Below are 24478 nucleotides of genomic sequence, written 5' to 3' on the forward strand. Positions count from 1 at the left end.
GTTGATCCGGACCGTCCGACTCGGCTACGCGATTCAGTTTGCCAGGCGCCTGCCCAGGTTCAGCGGTATTCACTTGACCTTCGTCAAGGGCGAAAACGCTGTTATCCTGCGCGCGGAAATCGCTACCCTCCTACGGAAGGGCGCAATAGAACCTGTCCCTCCAGCCGAGATGAAGAAAGGGTTTTACAGCCCCTACTTCATCGTACCAAAGAAAGGCGGTGGGTTGCGGCCAATCTTGGACCTGCGAGTACTGAACCGGGCTTTACACAGACTCCCATTCAAGATGCTGATGCAAAGACGCATTTTAGCGAGCGTCCGGTATCAAGATTGGTTCGCGGCGGTAGACCTGAAGGACGCGTACTTTCACGTCTCGATCCTTCCTCGACACAGACCCTTCCTGTGGTCCGCATTCGAGGGTCAGGCGTATCAGTACAAAGTCTTTACGAAGATCGCAGAGGCTGCCCTTGCAGGTGGGCATTCGCATTCTCAATCTCGATGACTGGCTAATCTTAGCTCACTCTCGAGACGTGTTATGTGCACACAGGGACCTGGTGCTCTCGCACCTCAGCCGACTAGGGCTTCGGGTCAACTGGGATTCCCAAGAGCAAGCTCCTCCCGGTTCAGAGCATTGCCTAGCCCAGTCGGTGCTGACCTGTTTGAAGGTGTTCAAACAGAAAACAGCGGTTCCACTGAAACTTTTTCAGAGGCTCCTGGGGCATATGGCATCCTCGGCAGTGGCCACCCCGCTCGGGTTGATGCATATGAGGCCGCTTCAGCACTGGCTCCAGACTCAAATCCCGAGACAGGCATGGCGCCATGGGACACACCGCGTGGCCATTACATCGGTCTGTCACCGTCTTTTCAGCCCTTGGACCGACCTCTCGTTTCTACGAGCAGGTGTTCCCCTAGAACTGGTCTCCAGGCGCGTCATGGTCATGACAGACGCCTCCAAAACGGGCTGGGGTCCTGCTTGCAACGGGCACGCAGCCACCGGCCTCTGGATGGGTCCGCGGCTGCGTTGGCACATCAACTGCCTCGAGTTACTGGCAATTCTGCTTGCCCTGCGGAGGTTCCGGCTGTTGATCCAGGGCAAGCACGTGCTAGTTTGGACAGACAGCACGGCAGCGGTAGCATATGTCAACCGCCAGGGCAGTCTGCGCTCCCGCTGTATGTCACAACTCGCCCGCCGTCTCCTCCTCTGGAGTCAGCAGCACCTCAAGTCACTGCGAGCCACTCATATCCCGGGCAACCTCAACGTTACAGCGGACGCGTTGTCACGGCAGGTTTCCTGCAGGGGAGAGTGGAGACTCCACCCCCAGGTGGTCCAGCTGATTTGGAGTTGATTCGGTCAGGCACAGGTGGACCTGTTCGCCTCCCAAGAATCCTCCCACTGCCCGCTCTGGTACGCCCTCACCGAGGCTCCCCTCAGCATAGACGCGCTGGCACACAGCTGGACCCCTGGCATTCGTAAATACACGTTTCCCCCAGTGAGCCTACTTGCACAGACTCTGTGCAAGGTCAGGGAGGACGAGGAGCAGGTCGTCCTGGTAGCACCCTACTGGCCCACCCAGACATGGTTCTTGGACCTCACGCTCCTCGCGACAGCTCCCCCCTGGCAAATTCCCCTGAGGAAGGACCTTCTTTCTCAGGGACGGGGCACCCTCTGGCACCCGCGCCCAGACCTCTGGAATCTCCATGTCTGGTCCCTGGACGGGACGCGGAAGACCTAGGTGGCCTACCACCCACGGTGGTAGACACGATCACTCAGGCTAGGGCCCCCTCTACGAGGCGCCTGTATGCCTTGAAGTGGCGTCTGTTCGCTAAGTGGTGTTCTTCTCGACACGAAGACCCCCAGAGATGTGCAGTCGGATCAGTGCCTTCCTTCCTGCAGGAGAGATTGGAAGGGAGGCTGTCCCCTTCCACCTTGAAGGTGTACGTTGCTGCCATAGCAGCACACCACGACGCAGTTGACGGTAAGTCCTTAGGGAAGCACGACCTGGTCATCAGGTTCTTAAGAGGCGCTAGGAGGCTGAATCCCTCCAGACCGCCCCTTGTTCCCTCATGGGATCTCTCCGTAGTTCTTCAGGGCCTACAGAGAGCCCCCTTTGAGCCTTTGCAGTCAGTCGAGCTTAAGGCACTCTCCCTGAAGACTGCCCTCCTGACTGCGCTCACTTCCATCAAGAGGGTAGGTGACCTGCAAGCGTTCTCTGTCAGCGAAACATGCCTGGAGTTCGGTCCGCGCTATTCTCACGTGATCCTGAGACCCCGACCGGGCTATGTGCCCAAGGTTCCCACCACTCCTTTTAGGGACCAGGTGGTGAACCTGCAAGCGCTGCCCCAGGAGGAGGCAGACCCAGCCCTGGCGTTGCTGTGTCCGGTGCGCGCTTTGCGCATCTATTTGGATCGCACGCAGAGCTTTAGACTCTCTGAGCAGCTCTTTGTCTGCTTTGGTGCACAGCGGAAAGGAAACACTGTCTCCAAGCAGAGGATCGCCCACTGGCTTGTTTATGGCATATCTCGCCCAAGACATGCCGCCCCCGGTAGGGCTACGAGCCCATTCTACCCGTGGTGTAGCGGCTTCTTGGGCCCTGGCCAGAGGTGCCTCTCTAACAGACATTTGTAGAGCAGCGGGCTGGGCAACACCCAACACCTTTGCAAGGTTCTACAACCTCCGGGTGGAACCGGTTTCATCCCAGGTAGTGGCACGCAACCTAAGCGGATAAGCCCGGGATAGCCGGCCGGGTGTATCGCTTGCACATAGCGCCTTCCACCTCCTTTTGAGCTGAAGACGTGCGCTGTTAATTCCCAGTAGTGTTCACAAAAGTTGTTCCCTGGTTGACTTCCTCCGAGCCCTGTGGCAGTCGAGTTTTCGGAGAGACTCACTGCCGGCCCAGTACACGCGCTAACTAAGAGCCCGGTTCTGGGGTAGGTGCTCCGCATGTGGCGGTTCCCTGTAAGGCTAACCCCATGCGATCTATATCTTCTGCTAATTCGTTTCCCTGCTGGCAAACTGCGTCTTCCTTGGGCAGAGCCCCTCTGCCCCAGTCTCCATTTTGTAGTACTTCCTCCCCCATTGGGCAGGATCTACCTTGAAGGCTCTCCACATGGTTGGAAAGACCATGTGACGTATTTTCCACTTAAATATCCCCCCCCCCCTGGGGTGAGGTGTGGTCTCCGTGGTGTCCTCCCCTTGGGAGGGACACCCCCCGACTAGACCTGGCGGCCCAGTCGGATAATCCCCCTTCTTTTTTTAGGGAGTGGAAAAAGAGAAGGGGAAAAGAGGCCACGACTGGGTTAAGCCCGTCTCTATCTTTGGGTAGTCGACTTGTCCCCAAAAAGGGCCGTTCGACACTCATAACTGTGTTGGGGGAGGTTACGTGTCGACCTGGTGTGCTGGCTATGAGGCACACAGCAAGTCTGCCCACCACACACTGCCAGTTCATGTAACACAGTTCAGCCTTGTGGCATTTTGTATAGGGACCCCTAGTGTCACTACATCGACACCAACGTCTCGTTCCCTCCATCAGGGAACGGAGGTTACACCAGTAACCATGACGTTAGTGAATGCTTCTGGGGTCTGAACCTACAACATTTGTGATACTAGCACAGGGTTACAAGCCACTCAATGTAGCATCACTGTTAAAATATTATACTGAAAGAAATAGCTACGAAGTAATTGTGTGTATACACTACCTTCCCAGAAAGAACGCTGTGTAGATGAGAGAGGAGAAGAGTGTGAAGAATTGGAATATAAACATCTTCACTGTGAAGCTCCGTTCAGTGTCAGCATGGGACAACTTATTCTCTGAGAACAAAAATTTTGCATAGTCTTGAGAATTGTTTCATATAATGAACAAATGTTGTTCAAACAAAATGTCTAATAATTACATCGACAAACCCTGCTCCACTGACCTATTTTACTGAGCTTCATGGCTACTTCACAATTTACCTGCATCAGATAAACACACATAGTTATACTTGTTTTTATCAAGACACAAACCTCCAGAATTACTACTGCTTTAAAAGATTTGGAAATATTTGGTTAATTGTTGTTCTATGTTCAACAGAAGTTAAAGGAATGTTCTGGGTTCAATACAAGTTAAGCTCAATCAACAGCATTTGTGGCATAAATTTGACTACCACAAAAGTTAATTTTGACTCATCCCTCCTTTTCTTTAAAACAGGAAAAATTGAAGTTACAGTGAGGCACTTACAATGAAAGTGAATGTGGCCAATTTTTGGAGGGTTTAAAGGCAGAAATGTGAAGCTTATAATTTTATAAAAGCACTTATACTAATTCTTCTGTTAAAACTCGTGTATTATTTGAGCTGTAAAGTTGTTTAAATTGTCATTTTTACAGTCACTTTAGGGTTTGTTGACATAACATCACCATGGTGACAAAGTTGTAAAATTGGCTATCCACCTTTTTCCTGAATGCGGAAGCGTTCCACGATTCAACTATTTTCAATTTCCGTCTCCAGTGTTTTCACTTGCATCGGCATATATTCTTAGCGGATAATGTAATGTTTAAGCTATTAAATATGTAAAAATTGTCAAAAAACATACCGATACTTCACAGAGTCGAGATGACCGTTTTTTATAGACAGTGCCTCACCTGAGTGTGTAGATGTCATGAAGTGATGGTCCGAGGTTTGTTATGTTGATATCATTAACTACTTTGAGTTGTTATGACAGCCAACAACTGCACAAGTTGAGCCTGAAATTCATTTTTACTCCAAGTAACACTTAAATATTTGTTGTTCTCCTCTGGATCGCTGGTTTTTACTTGGCATCTCGAGACCAGAAATACAAAACAGGCAATTAGAATCAACATGGTGCCGCCCAGTGGTTGCTCAGGAAAACTGTGGATAACTTTACCCAGAAAAGGTTAGTAAGTGATTTTATCGCACTAAAATCATGTTTACTTGCATATCATTTCTGTCTTGTGGCTATACTTTTGAAACAGTGAGTATTTTAATGTTTGCGGATTGGCCACATTCTCTTCAATTGTAAGTGACTCACTGTAACCCAGATTTTTGCTTTCTTTTTTAAAAGAAAAGGAGGAACAAGTCGAAATAAATTTTTGTGGTAATTAACATTATGCCACAAATGCTTTCAACTTGTATTGAACCCGGAACATTCCTTTAAAGGAATAGTTAACCCAAAAATGAAAATTTGCTGATAATCTTGCCATCCAAGATGTATCTGAGTTTCTTTCTTCATCAAATTAAGATTTTTAGGATTTCATTTCAGGCCTCCTCCTTTAAACAATGCAAGTGAATGTCAGTCCAAACTCCAGTCGACAAATAAAGTTCTTCTGAACCCAAACGATTGATTATTTTTAGAAACAAAACAAAACGTATATACTTTTTAACTACAAACATTCACTTCCGTACATCTCTGTGACGTGCGCTCATGAGAGGGATGACGTAAGCTCGTTGGTAAGGTCATGTGTCACGTGGAGGAGGAGGCAGGAAGCACATCGTTGTTTACAAGAGAAGGAACGCTGTACAAAAGTTTAATTGTCTTTGCTGTAGATTTGTATTTGTATAAGTGTATTGTGTCATACCGGCAGTGCCTGCTATCTCTCCTGAACGCCGCCAGAGGTCGCTATCTCCAGAGTATTAACCCTTCCTTCACGAACTACATTTCCTATAACCCTCTGCTCAGACTGATTACTCACCCACCTGTTTCACATTATCTCTGTCTATTTAAGTTCCCTGTTTACACACATTCAGTGCGAAGTCTTGTTCTGCCTAGTCTGCAATTTTGAGCGTTATTTACCATTACTGTTTTCCATGTGTTTTGACTCCTGCCTGTTCATCGTAAGAAAGAAACTCAGATACATATTGGATGGCCTGAGGGTGAGTAAATTATCAGCAAATTTTCATTTTTGGGTGAACTATTCCTTTAAGATTCATGGACTGCATCTCTCGATTAACGGCATTATTTCAAAACCTTCAGTTTTTAAAGACAAACAAAAATTGAGTTTACAGTAAAGCACTTACAATGGAAGCTTTTTTGCAACTGAACTTGAAGGCTTAAACACAAAAATATGCAACTTAAATTTTTGTGCTAAATATAAAAATTTTCTCACAAAAAGTGAATTATCCTTTTGGCAGTGGGTTTACTTTTCTATGTGGATGAACATCTGGCTCTGCCTTACAGACCTAATTCCTTCAGGTGGATTTTTCTCTGTGTAAAAAGTCCTTCTCTTATATCGGAGTGGCTAAAAGAAGATACTCTGAGAAGCTGAAAAACAAGTTTTCAGCTAACGACTCTGCATCAGTGTGGAGTGGCCTGAAAGACATCATTAACTTCAAGAGACCTTCCCCAACACTGTAGGGAACCAACAGCTGGCTGACGACTTGAATGTGTTCTACTGTAGATTTGAAATGCCCAGTCTCACACCCCACACCAGCTCTGACCTTCACTTCACACAAACACCAACACCACCTGCAACTCCCCTTCTCCCCCCTCCTGCTACTCATCCTGCACTTAAGATCTGTGAAGAGGTGTGCCATGTCTTCCGAAAACAAAAGACAAAGAAAGCACAGGGCCCAGATGGTGTTCCACCCACGTGTCATAGATCCTGTGCTAACCAGCTGGCCCCATCTTCACGCTGATCTTCAATAGATCACTGGAGCAGTGTAAAGTTCCATGCTGCTTCAAATGCTCAATCATCATTCCTGTCCCACAGAAACCAAAAATACAGGACTTAATGACTACAGACCCCTCGCCCTGACGTCTGTGGTCATGAAATCATTTGAGAGACTGGTGTTGGCCCACCTGAAGGACATCACTGGAACCTTTCTAGAGGTTTTTGTTCTTTTTGTGGACTTCAGTTCAGCTTTCAACACCATCATCCCAGCTGTTGTCCAGACTAAATTACACCAACTCTTTGTTCCCATGTTTATCTGTCAGTGGATTACCAGCTTTCTTAGCAGCTTGAGAGACAGGGGAAATTCACTTCCAGCACCTGTACTATCAGCACTTGTGCTCCCCAGGGATGTGTGCTCTCCCCACTACTCTTCTCCCTGTACACAAATGACTGCATTGCCAAGGACCCCTCTGTCAAGCTCCTGAAGTTTGCAGACGATGAGTCTGCATACAGAAGGGAGGTTAAACAGCTGGCTGTCTGGTGCAGTCAAAACAACCTGGAGCTGAACACGCTCCAAATGGTGGAGATGATTGTGGACTTTAGGAGGAACACCCCAACACTGACCCCCTCACCATTGTAAACAGCACTGTGGCAGCAGTGGAGTCATTCAGGTTCCTGGGCACTACCATCTCACAGGACCTGAAGTGGGAGACCCACATTGACTCCATTGTGAAAAAGGCCCAGCAGAGGTTGTACATCCTTCGCCAGTTGAGGAAGTTCAACCTGCCACAGGAGCTGCTGATACAGTTCTACTCAACAGTCATTGAGTCTGTCCTCTGCACTTCAATAACTGTCTGGTTTGTTTCAGCTACGAAATTGGATATCAGAAGACTACAATGGATAGTTCGGACTGCTGAGAGGATTACTGGTTGCCCCCTGCCCTCCCTTCAAGAAATGTACACTTCCAGAGTGAGGAAAAAAGCTGGAAAAATCACTCTGGACCCCACTCACCCTGCCCACTAACTTTTTGAACTGTTGCCTTCTGGCCGACGCTTCAGAGATCTGAGCACCAGAACTGTCAGGCACAGGAACAGTTTTTTCCCTCAGGCTATCCATCTCATGAACAGTTAAAACTGCCCCATTGAGCAATAATTATGTGCAATTCACAGTTTAGTCTTTTTATATTTATCCAACACATCCTACCTTCTGCCATTACATTCCCTTGCATTGTATATAACAGATTTGTATTTAAATTTGCACTACGTATGTGTATTTGTGTGTGTGTATGTATATACATGTGTGTGTGTGTGTGTGTGTGTGTGTGTTTGTGTGTGTGTGTGTGTATGTATGTATGTATATATATATATATATATATGTGTGTGTATTCTATATATACTTTATTTTCTATTCAATTTTTATTTTATTCAGTTTTTATCTATTTTTTAATTATATTTTATTATTATCTCTGTCTTGTTGCTGTATTGTATTGTTGTGCACTGGAAGCTCCTGTCACCAAGACAAATTCCTTGTATGTGTAAGCATACGTGCCAATAAAGCTGATTCTGATTATTTTGTGTCATGTACAAAAGTGTTTACCAGCTTTACAGTCATGACAAGAGTTAAAAGATTTTAACTTTGCACAAGATTAGTGTGTTGTTTGATCATACTAATCTCATGTAAACATGTATAATGTTTAAGTCCTGTGGTTATAGTTTTGTGGGGTGAATTCATTACATAGTTGTGGCACTTGTGGGCGCTGTATTGCAGTGCAAAAAAGCACCTGCTTATTCATGAAGTACCCGCAAACTGGTTTAACCAAGTGCTAAATGTGCTGAAATAGTGATGTGCCTTGTATATTAAAATAAAGAGTTTGTCATTCTGTTCTGTACAAACATGACTTCATTCTATGTAAATTAAGGTAATTATCAATTGCGCCTTATTCACAAAACTCAGTGCTATTTTCATACTGTAATTAATGTTGCTCTATATTGGTCTGCGTTTCAAAACAGTCAACAGAATTTTATTTAAAAGTGATTGGTGTGTATATGGTGTAGCAATCATGGCAGCAGTAATTCATCAAATGATGGAGAAGAGCATTATAACTGGGCATATATAAAGACGTGGTGTGTTCAAGTGTCCTTAAAAAGTCTCTTCAGGTGTCTGGGTCACAGTGGAGGAGTGATGCTGTACAGTTCCAGTAAAGTATACCAGATCATGGAAGTGTACTTCATTCTCCACAATCCAGCACTCAGAACCAACCAGACCATGATTTTTGTTTGTTTTTACAAACTGAGGAACGAGTCGATATTGTTTCTGTGTTAAGTGACAGCATGCCACAGATTCTGTTGTTAGAGCTTAACAGGATTTCATTTGTGGTTCAACTATCCAAGTTGTACTGAACCCGGATCACTCCTTTAAAACCAAATGACTAAGGCCACATATACACAAATACATTTTCGAATGAAAACACATTCATTTTGCTACATTTACACTTCTCATCCTCACTGGAAATACTTTTTCCTCCACTGAAAATGGAGACTTTAAAAAAGGCTCTCTAGTACCACATACGTCAACCGAAAACATATTGTGGATGTGGCCTTATTCAAGCCTTGAACAAACAGTGGGAGTTTTTATGGAGTCTTACCCGAGTCATGATGGTAATGGTGATATAGTGAAACACAGCTCCAAGCATCAGGGCAACTGTGTGTGAGTTCTCTTTAATAAAAGGCCAAGAACTGTTTTCAGCCAACTGTACAGTTGCAATCACTCTGAACACCACCAATGCAAGAGTCAAACCAATGATGGCCATCAACTGTTAACACAATACAACAGAGCACAGATCACAGCACAGTTATATAGACAAATATGATGAATATGAATATGATCTTTATCTATATTAGCCCTTTTCCAATGAAATGGTGCAGGTTCTAATGCTGGACCTGATAGTGAAAAAGAGGCATAATGTATATGAGGAAATGGGTCTTTGCAAAATCAATATGAGATTCTTACCATGAGTGTGACTAAAACCAGCACTAGAGTTGAGCGAAGATAAGAGTGTTTGTGCATCTTGGGTTCACAGTGTTTGTTATTGACAATTTCCAGAATCAACTCCTCCTGCATGATCCAAACACATACACAACTAGATTTGTATATTTTCTGAAGAAAATGTCAGTGGTGATATTCTGGTCTCATGAATATTTGTCTCGGGCCCCGTCATCAATGAAAGTGTATGGCATTTTCCCCCCATTTTATTGTTGAAAATCAAAAATCTATAGTCCAGGCTCTCCTAAAAAGCCATATGATTTATATATGCGAGTCTGCACAATGCTCTAACAATTGATGTTACCTCCTCCTCACACCAGTCAATGACCTTCCATGCAGATACGAAAGATGATCTGTGACGCTTCCAGAACTCCAGAAACACAGTGGCTGGAAAGAAGACATCAAAGTCTGTTACAACATCGACTCATTCCAACTGAAATGAGGATTAGAGTGGTTGAACTCACCCCACACGGCCATGAACATGGCGAATGCCACTGTGCCCTCATTGTCGAACAGAAGGCTCACCTGCACATAAAGACATTAGCACTAGTACATTACATTATCTTTACCTTGAGTGCCCTTTATGATTGATATGTTGCATCTGTGTGAGTATATACATAAAACAAAAAGTGATTTGTCAGTGGACAGTTAAAGGAATGTTCTGAGTTAAATACACCTGAAGCTCTATATACAACTTGTTCCTTAGTTTGTAAAAAAACATGAGTGGATAAGTGGATTTTAGTAACATGTTTTTAGGAGTCCAAACAAGAAGTAATAATGGGAACCCTTTTTTTGTCAGGATTATTAGAGGTCCAAGCACTATGTGTGGACAGCTCAGGTCAATAAAGATTGTAGGGTGTAGCCCATTACTAAAACAGATATAATTCCTGAATGGAATAAGTCACTCTAAGGTGGGATGTTATTACTCAATGACCATGTGCTACACAGACAGCATTCACTGTTGCTTCTTGTTTAAATCACCTTCTCCCGCTGAATGCGTTTACATGCAGGTTCTCCCGCGAATGTCGACATAATGCCCTGTATGTTAATGTTGCCCTGGTGACGGGCTGGACGGGCCGCTCAAAGAAACATAGCAATTTTTATAGCACCACAGAGACAAATGGTGCGAATTCCCTAAACAGTTGCACTTAAACTTGGAGTTAAACCTTTGTGCGTGGTATTTCAGCTTTCAACTGCTATAAGAGAAAGTTAAAAATGGTCAATTGTAACAAAATTTGGAGGGTCAACTTAACGGGTTTGAAGCAAATCCCGTTTGGAAAAAAGTTGGCACTATAAAATTGAACAACAAGAAATGTAGCAACTTAAAGTACATGAATTGTTTTTTTTTTCTTTCCCCTTTTTCTCCCCAATTTGGAATGCCCAATTCCCAATGTGCTCTAAGTCCTCGTGGTGGCGTAGTGACTCGCCTCAATCTCAGTTGCCTCCACGTCTGAGACCGTCAATCTGTGCATCTTATCATGTGGCTTGCTGCGTGCGTTACCACGGAGACATAGCGCGTGTGGAGGCTTCACGCTATTCTCCGCGGCATCCACGCAAAACTCACCACGCGCCCCACATTACAGCGACCACGAGGAGTTTACCCCATGTGACTCTACCCTCCCTAGCAACTGGGCCAATTTGGTTGCTTAGGAGACCTGACTGGAGTCAATCAGCATGCCGTGGATTCGAACTTGCGACTCCAGGGGTGGTAGTCAGCGTCTTTACTCGCTGAGCTACCCAGGCCCCCAAAGTAAATGAATTATTAACAAATTTACATAAAATAACAACACTTATTGTTTAAGAATATTAATAATTTTGTGAACTTAAGGGCTATAGGTGTTATCGTGTTTGGATCCCAAAAGAGTAATTGCTGCTTGCAGCAAGTGATGTCAAAAGTACCGGTACTTCCGTACCAGTAAGGAACTAAAAGAAAAAGATGTCACAAATCACGATACCAGTTTTTTTGCTGTACCGGTAGTACAGAGCACCGATTCAATTCAATACCTGCACGCTGCCTGACATGACTGCTTCCAAATGCTCACACACAAATTTGACATTTTTTGAGGAAAAAATACAGTAAATGCACAAGTAATAAAATTAAAATTGTGATAAGTCCTAGTGTGACTGTTAAACGGCATAAGACTGCAATCTTAGTTTGCATGACAGCTCATAACTACAAACTCCACTGAATCATGTGCGCTGTGTGTTGTATGAGATCACAGAGCAGAGCACTTATCCAGTGTGAAGCACGCAGCACATGCAAACTAGATATTATATAATAAAATCACAGCATCTGTGCTTTAATGATCACACCGGGCCATATAGCCTTTTATCCAGACAAGTAAAGCTTCTGTCAAAACACTTCAAAATAAAAGCTCACGTCAAAATAAAAGCTAGACACCTTAAATTGAATTGCAATAGAAATATATTACAACTGAAAAGTAAAATGTAATATTCACTGTAGTAATAATAATAATAATAAATATTAATATGATTAGAATTGGTACTGGTATCGGTACCGATTACTAAAGTTTTAATATCGTGACAAGACTATTTGCAGCTATATTTTTGTTTGTTTATACAAATTGAGGGATATGTTATTTTCTGTGGTAATCGACAGCATCTGTGGTGTGTATTCAACTTAATACATTCTTTTAACTGAATAAACAAGCACAATACCTTTGCATACATGCAGGTGTCAGACAGCTCCCACACTTTGCATCTGTTATCGCACAGAGGGCACATGATAATGTCTGATTGGCACACCTCCTGTCTGCACTCACACACACACACACACACACACACACACACACACACACATACATATGCCGTTAAGACAGCCATTTAGAGAACATTCATCTAGCTATCTACCAGTTTAATCAGTGTCTGGAAATGCTGAGGGAAAATTCCATTCAAAAGTGAGCATCACTGTACCCTAATACAGTGGTTCTCAAACCGGGGGCAGTGGACCCCTGGTGGGCCACAAGGTGGCACTAGGGGGCCTGCAGAAAAATTCTGGAACATGATTTTTAATTAGCTAATTAATTATACATGTATATAAATCGGGTTTGTCAACACTGATCTATGGTGTAAAATAATGTGGTGTAAAAATGGGAAATATTAATAAAATCAAATTTGTTAAAAGATAGCATTTCACTGCTACCCAGCAAACTAAGCTGTAACATCATCAAACAGAGACATCAATAAATACATTGCTAGCTAAACAGACATAACATTTGACAGCTAAGACGGAGAAGTTTTTGGATAGAAGACGTAGTCTCTCTGAAAAAAATTAAACAGAGAAGCCAAGTGTGGAAAAATCTACATTGTGACAATACAATGAAACGTACAAGAAATATGGTTTTATGGAATATAGTGACGGTACACCACAGTGCACATTGAGCTTAAAGATTTTATCTCATGAAGTGCTGAAACCATGCAAACTCAAACCACTTCTCATGACAAATCATCCAGAGCACGCAAATAAAAGTGAGTATTTTTTCCAGTAAAAGAAAGAAGAATATTTAAAGCAAAAGGAACGACTGACAAATATAATCGCAATCCCAGAAAAGTGCAGCATCTTATCTTGCAGCCCTGTGTGTGGTGAAATATCAAAAGACACACACCATTGGGGAGGAATTACTACTTCCAGCAGCAGTGGATATGTGCAGAGTGATGGTCGGGTAGGAGGCTGCAAAGAAGATCAAATCCTTACCAATGTCCAACGGTAAGGTAGGCAGACAGATCAAGGACCTGTCTTTGGACGTGAAATCTCAATTGGCTAAAAAACTGAGATCATGTGAACAGTTCACGCTACAGCTTGATGAATGCATTGACGTTAGCAGCAGTGCTGCGCAGTTGTTAGTTTATGTTCGATACGCATGGGATGAACATTTTTTGGTGGATGTTTTCTTTTTCAAAGAACTCAAGGGAAGAGCTACAGGTGAGGACATTTTCAAAATGTTGGACATGTTTATGGTGGGAGAAAATTTGAGCTGGGATAGATGTGTCTGTTTGCACTGGCAGCAATGACTGGCTACAAGAGTGGAGTCGACAGCTGAATTCAAGCTGTAAATACAAACATTGTAGTCACACATTGCATGCTTCACTGCCAAGCACTTGCATCGAAATCTATGGCACCTGACCTGCATGTGTTGGTAGCAGTAGTAGCAGCAGTGAACTTTATAAGACCACTGAAATCACATCTCTTCGCAAAACTAGGCATGGAGATGGGGCTGGCGCATGAAAGGCTGGCTCTGACATGGTAAAGTTCTGGAGCGAGTGTTCAAATTGAAACATAAACTGCATGACTTTTTGATAGAATGCAAAACTTATTTGGCACGGTATTTTTCCGACCAATAGTGTATGGCAAACATTTTTGTACATTTTGGCACAATGTGTGGACTTTTCAGACGGTCCCTTACCCACTGTAGGCAAAATTTCCAAGAAATATCAAGGTTAAATAAACAATCTTCAACGTTAGTACTGTGACAACATTGTTACATCAATCGCATCCCGTATTGATTCGATACGGGAAACATCATTTCATCTTTCAATACGGGACGATCCTGTATTTTGTGGGATGGGTGGCAACCCTAAATGTCATCAAGGTGGGATTATATTATATTTCTATTTTTGGAGCTGTGGTGTGCCGAATTTCTCCCTAGAAGCTATTTCCCCCTTTTTTGGTTGAGCACCTACACTGAGAACTTCCGACATTTGATGTGCGTGCTTTTGCTTATTTTTTTTCATGAGAGTAGTGTTGGCTTTCCCAACCACATACCTTTGTAAGACATCTTTCTCAACCATGATTGCAATAAAAAAAGCACAACTTAATGTGGAGATTGACTTGAGGGTCTGTCTGTCACAAATAACACCCAGAATTGACAAGCTTTGCAAGGAAACACAGTCTCACTTTTCTTTTAAATTGACGTTACATGTTGTACACTTTCATTTGGTTAATGATAGGTTTGTGATTTAATTAAAATAGCAAATTTGAGATTATTTTTGTCATGCATTTCCCTGGTCGTGAGCCATAAAGGGTTATAACATAGACAAGAAGGGGCTCACACTGAAAAAGTTTGGGAACCACTGCCTGAGTGCCGAGCCATTTCAAAGGGCAGAACACTTAAAGTGTGTACTGTGGAGGGTGCAGGGCATTGCTGTCTCATACAGTATGTGCATGTTTTGAACACCCAATGCAAAGACATATATCATTGCAACTTTATTTTAATCAGATTGTTACCTTCATGTAAGGGACTTTCCCCTTGCGGCCAGTAGAGTTCGCTAGGAGGCTAGACTCTTATTTTGAAGTTTAATTTCTCTGTTCTTTTTTTGTCTTAGTTCCTTATTTCTTCCAGGTTGTTTCCAGAGTTTGTTTAATTTGTTCTATGAGTATAGAGTGTATTGACCTGTTTCATGTGATGTCACTGTATGACCACGCCGCCATGTTTGTGACCAGTATTCCATATACATTCATTGTGCTGCGCTGTGAGATGCGACAAAAACCTTCAGGAGTTAAAAGAAGCTCCTACATTCATACAGATGGGATCATCACAGACGTTTTATAATACTGTGACTAAATCAGACCAGAAAACACAAAAACATTTGTTACTTCTGAATGAGAGATGTTTATGGTGATATACCGGGGTGCGTGTAAAGTCAGTTAGCTTTATCGCAGCAACATTCATGTTTATAGCTGTTAAGACTGTTGTGGCAAAATTTTTGCATTAAAAATTGCCCCTTTGTGTCTTTATTTTATTTAGGTTACTCACATGAGAGGACTAGTACTGAAGAAGGCCAGGCCATACAGGAAAACTATGAGACCAATTATAGCAGCAGGAATCAATAGAAATGTGTACCAGCCCAGCCACAGGAAGTAGAGTGCCACCTTCTCACCAAGATAGTTCCTGACAACATATACAATTAATACATTAATGTCTGAGTATGCATCCTTTAAAGATACTTTCCATTTATAACTGATTGGAAATAAAATGAATATAAATGTGGGTAATACAAAAAATAAAAAATAAAAGGAAAGACAACCTGACGTTAGTTATTGGTTGGCCACGGAAACAAGCAGACCATCGAGCCCAACTATTTTTCAGTTCTTTCTGCTCCTTTTTCTACAAATTGAAGTGGACAAAAGACCAAGGCAACTTTTACAGATGTTAACATAACTACAAAAAAACACACACAAAAAAAAACACAGACTCTCATTTCATCTCACTTTCATCTCGAGTGATTACACGAGATTTTATAGCATTGTGGTAGGAAATATAAAACATCTAATATATAAAACAAGTGAAAAAAAAAAAAACTTTTGGAAAAAAACACTAAGTCTACAAATCAACTACCGCCGATATGTAAAGTTTCAACAGACAACCGAAATGTCAGATAACTATCCATGTTTACCTTAAAGCTGCATTTAAACTGAACGTTGGTACATGTAAAACATAATAATCATCCTAGGATATACTCTGACTTCCTTATCAACACATTTGCATATAATGGCTGTGCAGTGCGGACTGTATCTGACAGGTGTTGTCGGAAAGGTTGTGAGCGAGAGGAAATTAACAGCAAATCAAACCTCATGTAAGCAGAAGTGAGTCTCAAAAACACTTTTCTTTATCAGATCTGGCAGATACTCTGATACACCTAACAGAGGGGTTGACAGAAGAGGTTCATTGATTAAAGCATAACTACTAAATAAATTGAAATCTAAATAAATACTAATTGTCTGTGATGGACATGCTTTAAATTCTTGAACTAAAATCTTTTTTAATTTTTTTTCAAAATGTCTGGCTGATGTAACTTATAAAATCAAAAACTCAATTACAGGGCTGAAGTTCTCTGAAAAAGAGATTTATATTTTGGCATAATGTTTTATTATTATTTATTTAAGAATACATTTTTTTTGTGTATAAATATATATATATATAATATATACAGTGAATGAGTAGTTACTCACCCTCTGAATCAATGCTTGTGTGATGCAGAATGAAATCAACAATACGAATCCTGAAACAGAGCCACAAAATAGATGAATGATCATCTGAATGATAATGCAAAAACTTCATAGTGACTTTACGCAGTGCACCATCAAAATGACTCTTTGCGAGCATTTTTCATACCATTCACATTCATTTTGTTTATCTGCTTTCATTTTATGTTGAATTTTTTTTTAAGTTAAACTGAACTGAAACTGAAGACAGAATGTTTACGTAAAAGAAAAAAAAATATTTGTAATATCAATCGGTGATGTGAAATGCTAACTGATGGGCAGGAATCTACAAAGAGATGCAAGTCACAGATTGTACTCAACTGATGGTCTGTTTTTATGATGGTATCTCCAGTAATGTTTTTTGTGACTGTGTTGTTGTTGAATGTTACCTGGTAGACTGAGGTATCGTACCCTGCTGCTCACAACTCCAGTTACAGGCATCAGACACTTTTAGGAGATACCTGTATGTCTCAAAAATCACTTTTGGTGCTCTGATGCAATAAAACACCTTTTCCTCATCTCTAATTTTCTGTCAAAAGAAGCATACTTCATCAAATATGAGAGCAAATCAAACATACCTGACATCTGGGTCTGGTGCTTTGCTTATTACCTTGTACTATTTATACTGTATAACAGCACAAATTAATGCGTAATTCAATGCAAAATTATTCAGGCCAATCTAGCACCTGCACTTTCTTCTAACGCTACCATTCACTTGTAATCCGAGCAGTATGTGGTTTGGGCATTCTCCTGCTGGAATATGCAGGACGTCTCTGGAAAAGACGGCGTCTGGATGTTACTCCAAAATTTCTTCATTAATGGTGCCCTATGCACTGACACACCCCCATATCATGACAGACACTGATGCTGATAACGGTTTGGATGGTCCTTTTCCTCTTCGGCCCGGAAAACACGACGGCAGTTTTTTTCCAAAAACTATTTGAAATGTGGTCTCGTCAGATCACAAAACATGATTCTATTGTTCTACTTTCAATCTCAGATGAGACTGAGCCCAGAGAAGTCTGCGGCACTTCTGGACAGTGTTGATGTATGGCTTCTCCTTTGCAAAGTACAGTGGCATGCAAAAGTTTGGGCACCCCTGATCAAAATTTCTGTTGCTGTGAATAGCTAAGTGAGCAAAAGATGGCCTGATTTCCAAAAGGCTTAAAGTTAAAGATGACACATTTCTTTAATATTTTAAGTGATTTTAATTTTTAATATTCATCTTTTACAGTTTCAAAATAACAAAAAAGGAAAAGGGCCCAAAGCAAATGTTTGGGCACCCTGCATGGTCAGTACTTAGTAACACCCCCTGGCAAGTATCACAGCTTGTAAAAGCTTTTTGTAGCCAGCTAAGAGTCTTTCAATTCTTGTTTGGGGGATTTTCGCCCATTCTTCCTTGCAAAAGGCTTCTAGTTCTGTGAGATTCTTGGGCTGTCTTGCATGTACTGCTCTTTTGAGGTCTATCCACAGATTTTTGCTGATGTTTAGGTCGGGGGACTGTGAGGGCCATGGCAAAACCTTCAGCTTGCACCTCTTGAGGTAGTCCATTGTGGATTTTGAGGTGTGTTTAGGATAATTATCCTGTTGTAGAAGCAATCCTCTTTTCATCTTCAGCTTTTTTACAGATGTGTGATGTTTGCTTCCAGAATTTGCTGGTATTTAATTTAATCCATTCTTTCCTCTACCAGTGAAATGTTCCCCTGTGCCACTGGCATCATTACAAGCCCAAAGCATGATCGATCCACCCCCGTGCTTAACAGTTGGAGAGGTGTTCTTTTCATGAAATTCTGCACCCTTTTTTCTCCAAACATACCTTTGCTCATTGCGGCCAAAACGTTATATTTTAACTTCATCAGTCCGCAGGACTTGTTTCCAAAATGCATCAGGCTTGTTTAGATGTTCATTTGCAAACTTCTGACACTGACATTTGTGGTGAGGATGCAGGAAAGGTATTCTTCTCATGACTCTTCCATGAAGGTTGTATTTGTGCAGGTGTCGCTGCACAGCAGAACAGTGCACCACTACTCCAGAGTCTGCTAAATGTTCCTTAAGGTCTTTTGCAGACCTGAGAGCTCAAATCTCTTGGGGTGCCCAAACTTTTGCATGGTGCTCCTTTACTTTTTTTCACTCTTAAATTGTACAAAATAAAAACAATACACTAATATTGCTTAAAATGTTGAAAAGAATGTGCCTTTTGGAGATCAATTCATCTTCTACTCACTTAACTATTCACAGCAACAGAAATTTTGACCAGGGGTGCCCAAATATCTGCATGCCACTGTAAAGCATTAAATTGCATCTGTAGATGCAGCGATGAATTGTGTTGACTGACAAAGGTTTACCGAAGTATTCCCGAGCCCATGTTCATGATATCCATTACAGACACATGATGGTTTTTATGACATCTGAGGGATCGGAGATCACCTGCATTCAGAAGTGGTTTTTTGGTCTTGCCCTTTACGCACCGAGGTTTTACCGGGTTCCTTGAACCTTTGAACTATACTGTGCACTTCAGAGGGTGAAATTCCCAAAGTACTTCCAATTTGTCTTTGGGAAACATTGTTCTCACAGCGCTGGATTATTTGCTGATGCATCTACTGGCAAATTGGCAAGTCTTGACCCATCCTTCATCAATGTATCTTTACTTTTCACATATTAATGTGCATACATTAAGAAACAAAGAAATAACAAATTATATTTAAAGTAACAGCAATGAAATTGTGCAAAAGAGAATTGCAGTTACACACTTAATTGCTGTGTCAGCAATTATGCTACTATAACCAGCTGCTGGGAAATAAAAGTAAGTTACACTTTCATATCTTAAAAAGGGGAACATTACTTTGCTATAACAAGGCATTACATCTGCTTTATTTTGAAATTCCCAGAAAAAAACTTCTAGTCTTCATTTGCTTTCAGTTAGAAAAAAGCAAAATAGACTCACACTTATGTTTAATTTCTTCGCTTTCAAAGCGTCAATAAACGCTATCTGTTTTCTGCTGCGATGTTTGTCCTCCTCATCTGAAGTTTTTGCCACCAGAATGTAATCGAAGGACATAGGAGGTTGCTGGGGTCAAAGAGAAAGTTGTCAGTGCTGAAATACTACTACATTACATTACTGGAAAACCTTGCACGTTTTATATGTCATACAGTTACATTTGTACAAACTAATTTTCATATAAATGTAGTGACATTCCTTTCTCTGTGTGAATGAGCTGTTTTGAACATACTGACCTGTTTCAGTGACGTCACTTTTCCCCACAGCCGCCATATTTATACAACAAGGAAACAATGGCGGTGAATGGAAAAACACCCGAAAAATCATATCAAGAAAACATCAGAAATTGCTTTTGATCCATGCCAAGTCCCAGGAAAAGTTCATACAGGTCTGAAGACAGCACAAATATTGGCAAACTGAACTTTCACAGACATTTAAAGGTAGTTTATCCACGGTTCATCTCCATATGCCGGAGAGTCTGATGTGTGACCGGAGAGTACACACGCCCACCAGTAAATCACCATAAACATCTCTTATTCTGAAGTTACAAATGTTTTTGTGTTGTTTTCGTGTCTGATTTAGTCACAGTATTAAAAAAAAGTCTGTGATGATCCCATCTGTATGAATGCAAGACCTTCTTTTAACTCCTGAAGAAGGTTTTTGTCACATCTCACAGCGCAGCACAATGAATGTATATGGAATATTGGTCACAAACATGGCGGCGTGGTCATACAGTGAAGTCACATGAAACAGGTCAATACAGTGGGGTCCACAAAAGTCTGATGCTACATTAAAAATCCCATTTAAACCTGGCATAATGTGATGACAAAAAGAAGAGTTAATATTTAACATTCGACAATATTCCTACAGTAATTCTCTAATAAAATAAGCAAAATTGTGACACTGACCATGTGAACTCCTTTGTGCAAAAGGTCAGATATGTATTAAATTAGAAAATCAAATGCCAAATAAGCATGGTCTGAGACTTTTAGACCCCACTGTACATTGGGTGTATATTGGTATTATGTGCTGTTGGCCTTACCACTGGTGGCATTGATGGGTTTTCAATACCATTCTCATTTACAACTCCAAAGGTCTCCAACAGTTCAATGCTTCCCTACAACAGCACAATACATGCAGTTCAGAATGATTACGATGAGATTTACCTTAAATTTAAACCTGATCTTCACCTTAAATTGGGCTTTATCATTCACCCTGTTGTTGGGAACATGTAGTCAGGTAAGTGAAGTTCTAACAAATGCATATCAATATGTTCTGTACAACAAAGTAACTGGAAGTGCATTGGGCACAATTATATAAAAATACATTTTGTATAGCTAGATTTTATGATTTCTGAAGAAAATGTGAGTGGTGGTTGCCTGTCCAAACTTGTCGCCACAATAATAGGGCTGTCCTGACAACTTTCCCAGTATTTGTTCGTCCATTGCTAAGGTGTTTTGAGTGGTTTCTAAGGTGTTGCTAAGAGCTTAAAAAGAGCCACAAAACTGTAGTTCTGATCTCTTAGAAAAGTAATAGCACACTTCTCCTCAACAAGCAGCATGATTAAAGGAGTTTTATGACTATAAACACACAGCTGTGACCACACATTCTATACCATAATTGGCAATCACAAACAGCCTTGGAAAAGAAACTATATTACTTGGGCAGGGCCAAGAGTGTAGTTTACGCTTTAAATGTTAAAGTCCCTGGATACATAAATAGTCATTTGTGTACCATTTGAAAGCTTAGAATCTGAACTTTTCACAGAACTCCATCACTTTTGCATTTATGTCACATACAATATAGGCCTGTTGATTTTATACATTAATTTAGTGTGATTATTATTATTATTATTATTATTATTTTTTTTTTTAAGAAATGCGTAAAAAAAAGAACACAATTAATCATGACTCCAGACTTGCACGTAAATACTATAATAAAAGTACAGTACATGTTATCCTACCAGCGAATGATGCTTGAAATGTGGTTTTATGAGCTGCGTCAGCAGGGGGAATTTAGCGTGCCTAAACAGACCTCACAAGCAGAGCGCGTACCTGAGAGAGGTGCCTCAGGTTGTTCCTGGCAGGGTACTCAGCCTTACCGGGTGTGGTTAGGGCATCTGCTGCCTGCCAGAAACAAACCGAGGCCCCTTTTGTACAATGGAACCAAGCAGAGCAGCCACAGAATGAGAGCCTCTCACACTGGTTGCGACCTTGACAGCTGGACACACACAGCACAACATAATGCATCTCGATTGACACAGCGCCCTAAAAACATAAAGTTTATGATGCTAAAATCCAGTGAGATGCTCCAAAAGCATCCGTCTGATGCATGTACTATATATGGATTGACTAAAACCAACTAAAGATCTATAGCACAGACGGAATGTAAAAACACTTCCTATGAGAACAGGACACATTTGACGAACTCCCTGTGATATGGTGATAAAACATACAATATATTGATTTCTAAAGCCATTTTTGTATTAATCTAATCAAAGTTTTACACATCTGCCACAATAATGCAATATATTTTAATCTGAATATCTGAATACAGATTGAAATATTTCAATTATTATGTATTTTTTATATTTAATTATTTTTACTTGGGGGCCTTTCTTAGCTAATATGAATATAGGTCAATGCAATAACTGTATTAATTAATCAACATGTCATGTAATTAATTTGATTAAAAATGGAAATCAATTGGCAGCCCTAATGAACTAACGAGATAAGACCTCAAAAGAGCGCAGCCCTGTGGCAATGATGTAGAAATATGAATATAAAATGCTTAATAAGTGTTTTTAGAAGAAATGGTGATGTTACACAGTGGTAAACACTCAACTGTTTTTTGGAGCATGTTGCAATCATCTGATTTGAAATGAGTGTATATTAAAAAACAATTACGAGATAAAACATCAAATAATGTGTTGTAGTAGTGCTTTCAATATAGCACCGTGTGAATAGAATTTACAGATCACTCCTTTTTTTATTAGAATTTTCCATAGTGTCACAACTTTGGGGTTGTAGATTTTTAGAAGATTTCTCCTTTTTAATATCTCAGACATCCTTATTTGACACTGGCCTGAATACAAATGTATTTTAATCTGGAAAGTTCAGTAATTTACTAGTTCCACTTTCATTCAACTGACTAAGCTTACAGTTCATTGTGAAAATGGTGCTGTCCCAAGTCACCCTCCATACATCTCTGAGATACCAGAAATACCATCTATGTGACTCAGTTATCAATCATGAGGGTTTTCCATTGTTTCTGCACTGTATGAGCTGTTTTTAGAATGTAGTTCACATACTTTGATACAGTGATCTAATTGTAGAGAGTCAATGTGTTTAGCTATGAATAATGTTTTTTTTTGTTTTTTTTCTTTAACCCTCCCTAAAACTAGTTTGAAGACATTAGAACTGCATTAACATTCCCACGCCAATGGAAGCAGAGCTACTGAAACACAATAGCACATATTTTGATAGGTAAGGGAAGACAGAACATGTTGTGTTCCTTGACAAGGTCCAGACTGTAATATGAATACAATTTATTCATGACAGCTTGAGTAACTCTTTGTACTCTTGAGTAGTGTTGAGCAGTCAAACCATTATGATGTTGCCCAAGGATCATATGACATTGTGTGTAAGACGATAATGTATGTCTGAGATTCCATTACTTTTTTCTTCTTTCCTTTGGTTTTATCAAGATAAAGAAACTACTGCAGGATTCGAAAACATTTTAGATACAATACAGTCATTAAGCAGACTAAGTATTAAATACATGTTTTTTATAGCCTATATTTCTAGATTTTCTAGACAGTTTAGTGAACATGAACATGAAGTTAGACAGTGTTAATAATTTCATAACTCATAATTCTTGCCTGGTTTATACCGCACTTCTTTAAATCAGACACAAAAACATGAATCATAATTATTCAAAGCTTTCAGCTTATTTTTTGAAACTTGTTTTTGTCAGATTTTGAAGCACTTAATGGTTAAAGCACTAATAGTTTAAGAGTAGAAGGCAGAAACTAGTTGATGTTAGTAGTTACCTGTCTTCTGTGGCTTATTTTGCGTGCCATCATGAGAGTGGGCTCCGGTCCACGCGTGTCAGCTGTGCAGGAGGCTCACGGGATCTCATTCACCCATCAATGAAGAGGAACTCTTTATTTATTAGCCATTACAAACATAATGGAAAAAAGAAACATTGGAAACGCTTTCAAAAACCACTTCCGTGCTGCTACAAGGAACTTGCATCTTTTGTTGGCTTCACTTGAAACTGCCTCTGAGGAATGTCGCTGGTTTACTCTCAGTAGTGATGTCACGAAACGTTTTACTTTATTGAATGACGTGCTTGTTGGCACTGGGTGATCACATAGCAAAGCGCAAAAAAATAAAAATAAACAATGTATTTGATGTTCCAAAAAGAAAAAAACGATCCAATTTTGCAGTCAATAATTGTCTGAATTACATGCACTTCAAAAGCTGGCCACTAGATGGAAGCAGAAGCTCTATTACATGAGGTAGAATGCGGCCCCTGCCGGACGTGTTACTAAAGCAATAATCAGCCATTAAAGACATGATTTGAGTGAAAGTGAATAAAACACACAGCTGTTATAGGGCCTCTAGTGTTAGTTTCTCCTGGAAACTGCAGGGAATTGTACCTAGAGAGTCACGTTTTCACTATGAGCATAGGTGAATTATGGACCGGGCCAATGGGGCCAGTGCCTAGGGGCCCTTGACTACCAGGGGCCTTTGGGGGCCCTGGGCTGCAAGGTCTCGTGGCCCATCAACTTTGAAAACAAATGTTTATATATGGCTCCACAGCTTATTCA

At 41.1% G+C, this 24478-nt stretch overlaps 1 protein-coding gene across 1 annotated transcript in view; it reads right to left on the reverse strand.

Moving 5' to 3' along the window:
- The window catches only part of LOC127437229 (anoctamin-9), a 66774-nt gene extending 42869 nt beyond the window's left edge, over window positions 1-23905 (reverse strand). Inside the window, exons 1-15 of the mRNA XM_051692038.1 lie at window positions 23696-23905; window positions 20687-20761; window positions 19591-19713; window positions 17036-17175; window positions 16614-16663; window positions 16233-16300; window positions 15689-15768; window positions 15418-15552; window positions 12323-12416; window positions 10108-10168; window positions 9948-10030; window positions 9611-9715; window positions 9246-9413; window positions 3913-3949; window positions 3694-3805 (exon numbers count right to left, since the gene is read on the reverse strand). Of these exons, the coding sequence (XP_051547998.1) occupies window positions 3694-3805; window positions 3913-3949; window positions 9246-9413; window positions 9611-9715; window positions 9948-10030; window positions 10108-10168; window positions 12323-12416; window positions 15418-15552; window positions 15689-15768; window positions 16233-16300; window positions 16614-16663; window positions 17036-17175; window positions 19591-19713; window positions 20687-20761; window positions 23696-23728 (1364 nt within the window). The 5' untranslated portion in view covers window positions 23729-23905. The remainder of the gene's footprint in view (window positions 1-3693; window positions 3806-3912; window positions 3950-9245; window positions 9414-9610; window positions 9716-9947; window positions 10031-10107; window positions 10169-12322; window positions 12417-15417; window positions 15553-15688; window positions 15769-16232; window positions 16301-16613; window positions 16664-17035; window positions 17176-19590; window positions 19714-20686; window positions 20762-23695) is intronic.
- Between the last annotated feature and the right edge of the window lie 573 nt (window positions 23906-24478).

Source organism: Myxocyprinus asiaticus, chromosome 48 (genome assembly GCF_019703515.2).
Source record: "Myxocyprinus asiaticus isolate MX2 ecotype Aquarium Trade chromosome 48, UBuf_Myxa_2, whole genome shotgun sequence".
Lineage (NCBI taxonomy): Eukaryota > Metazoa > Chordata > Actinopteri > Cypriniformes > Catostomidae > Myxocyprinus > Myxocyprinus asiaticus.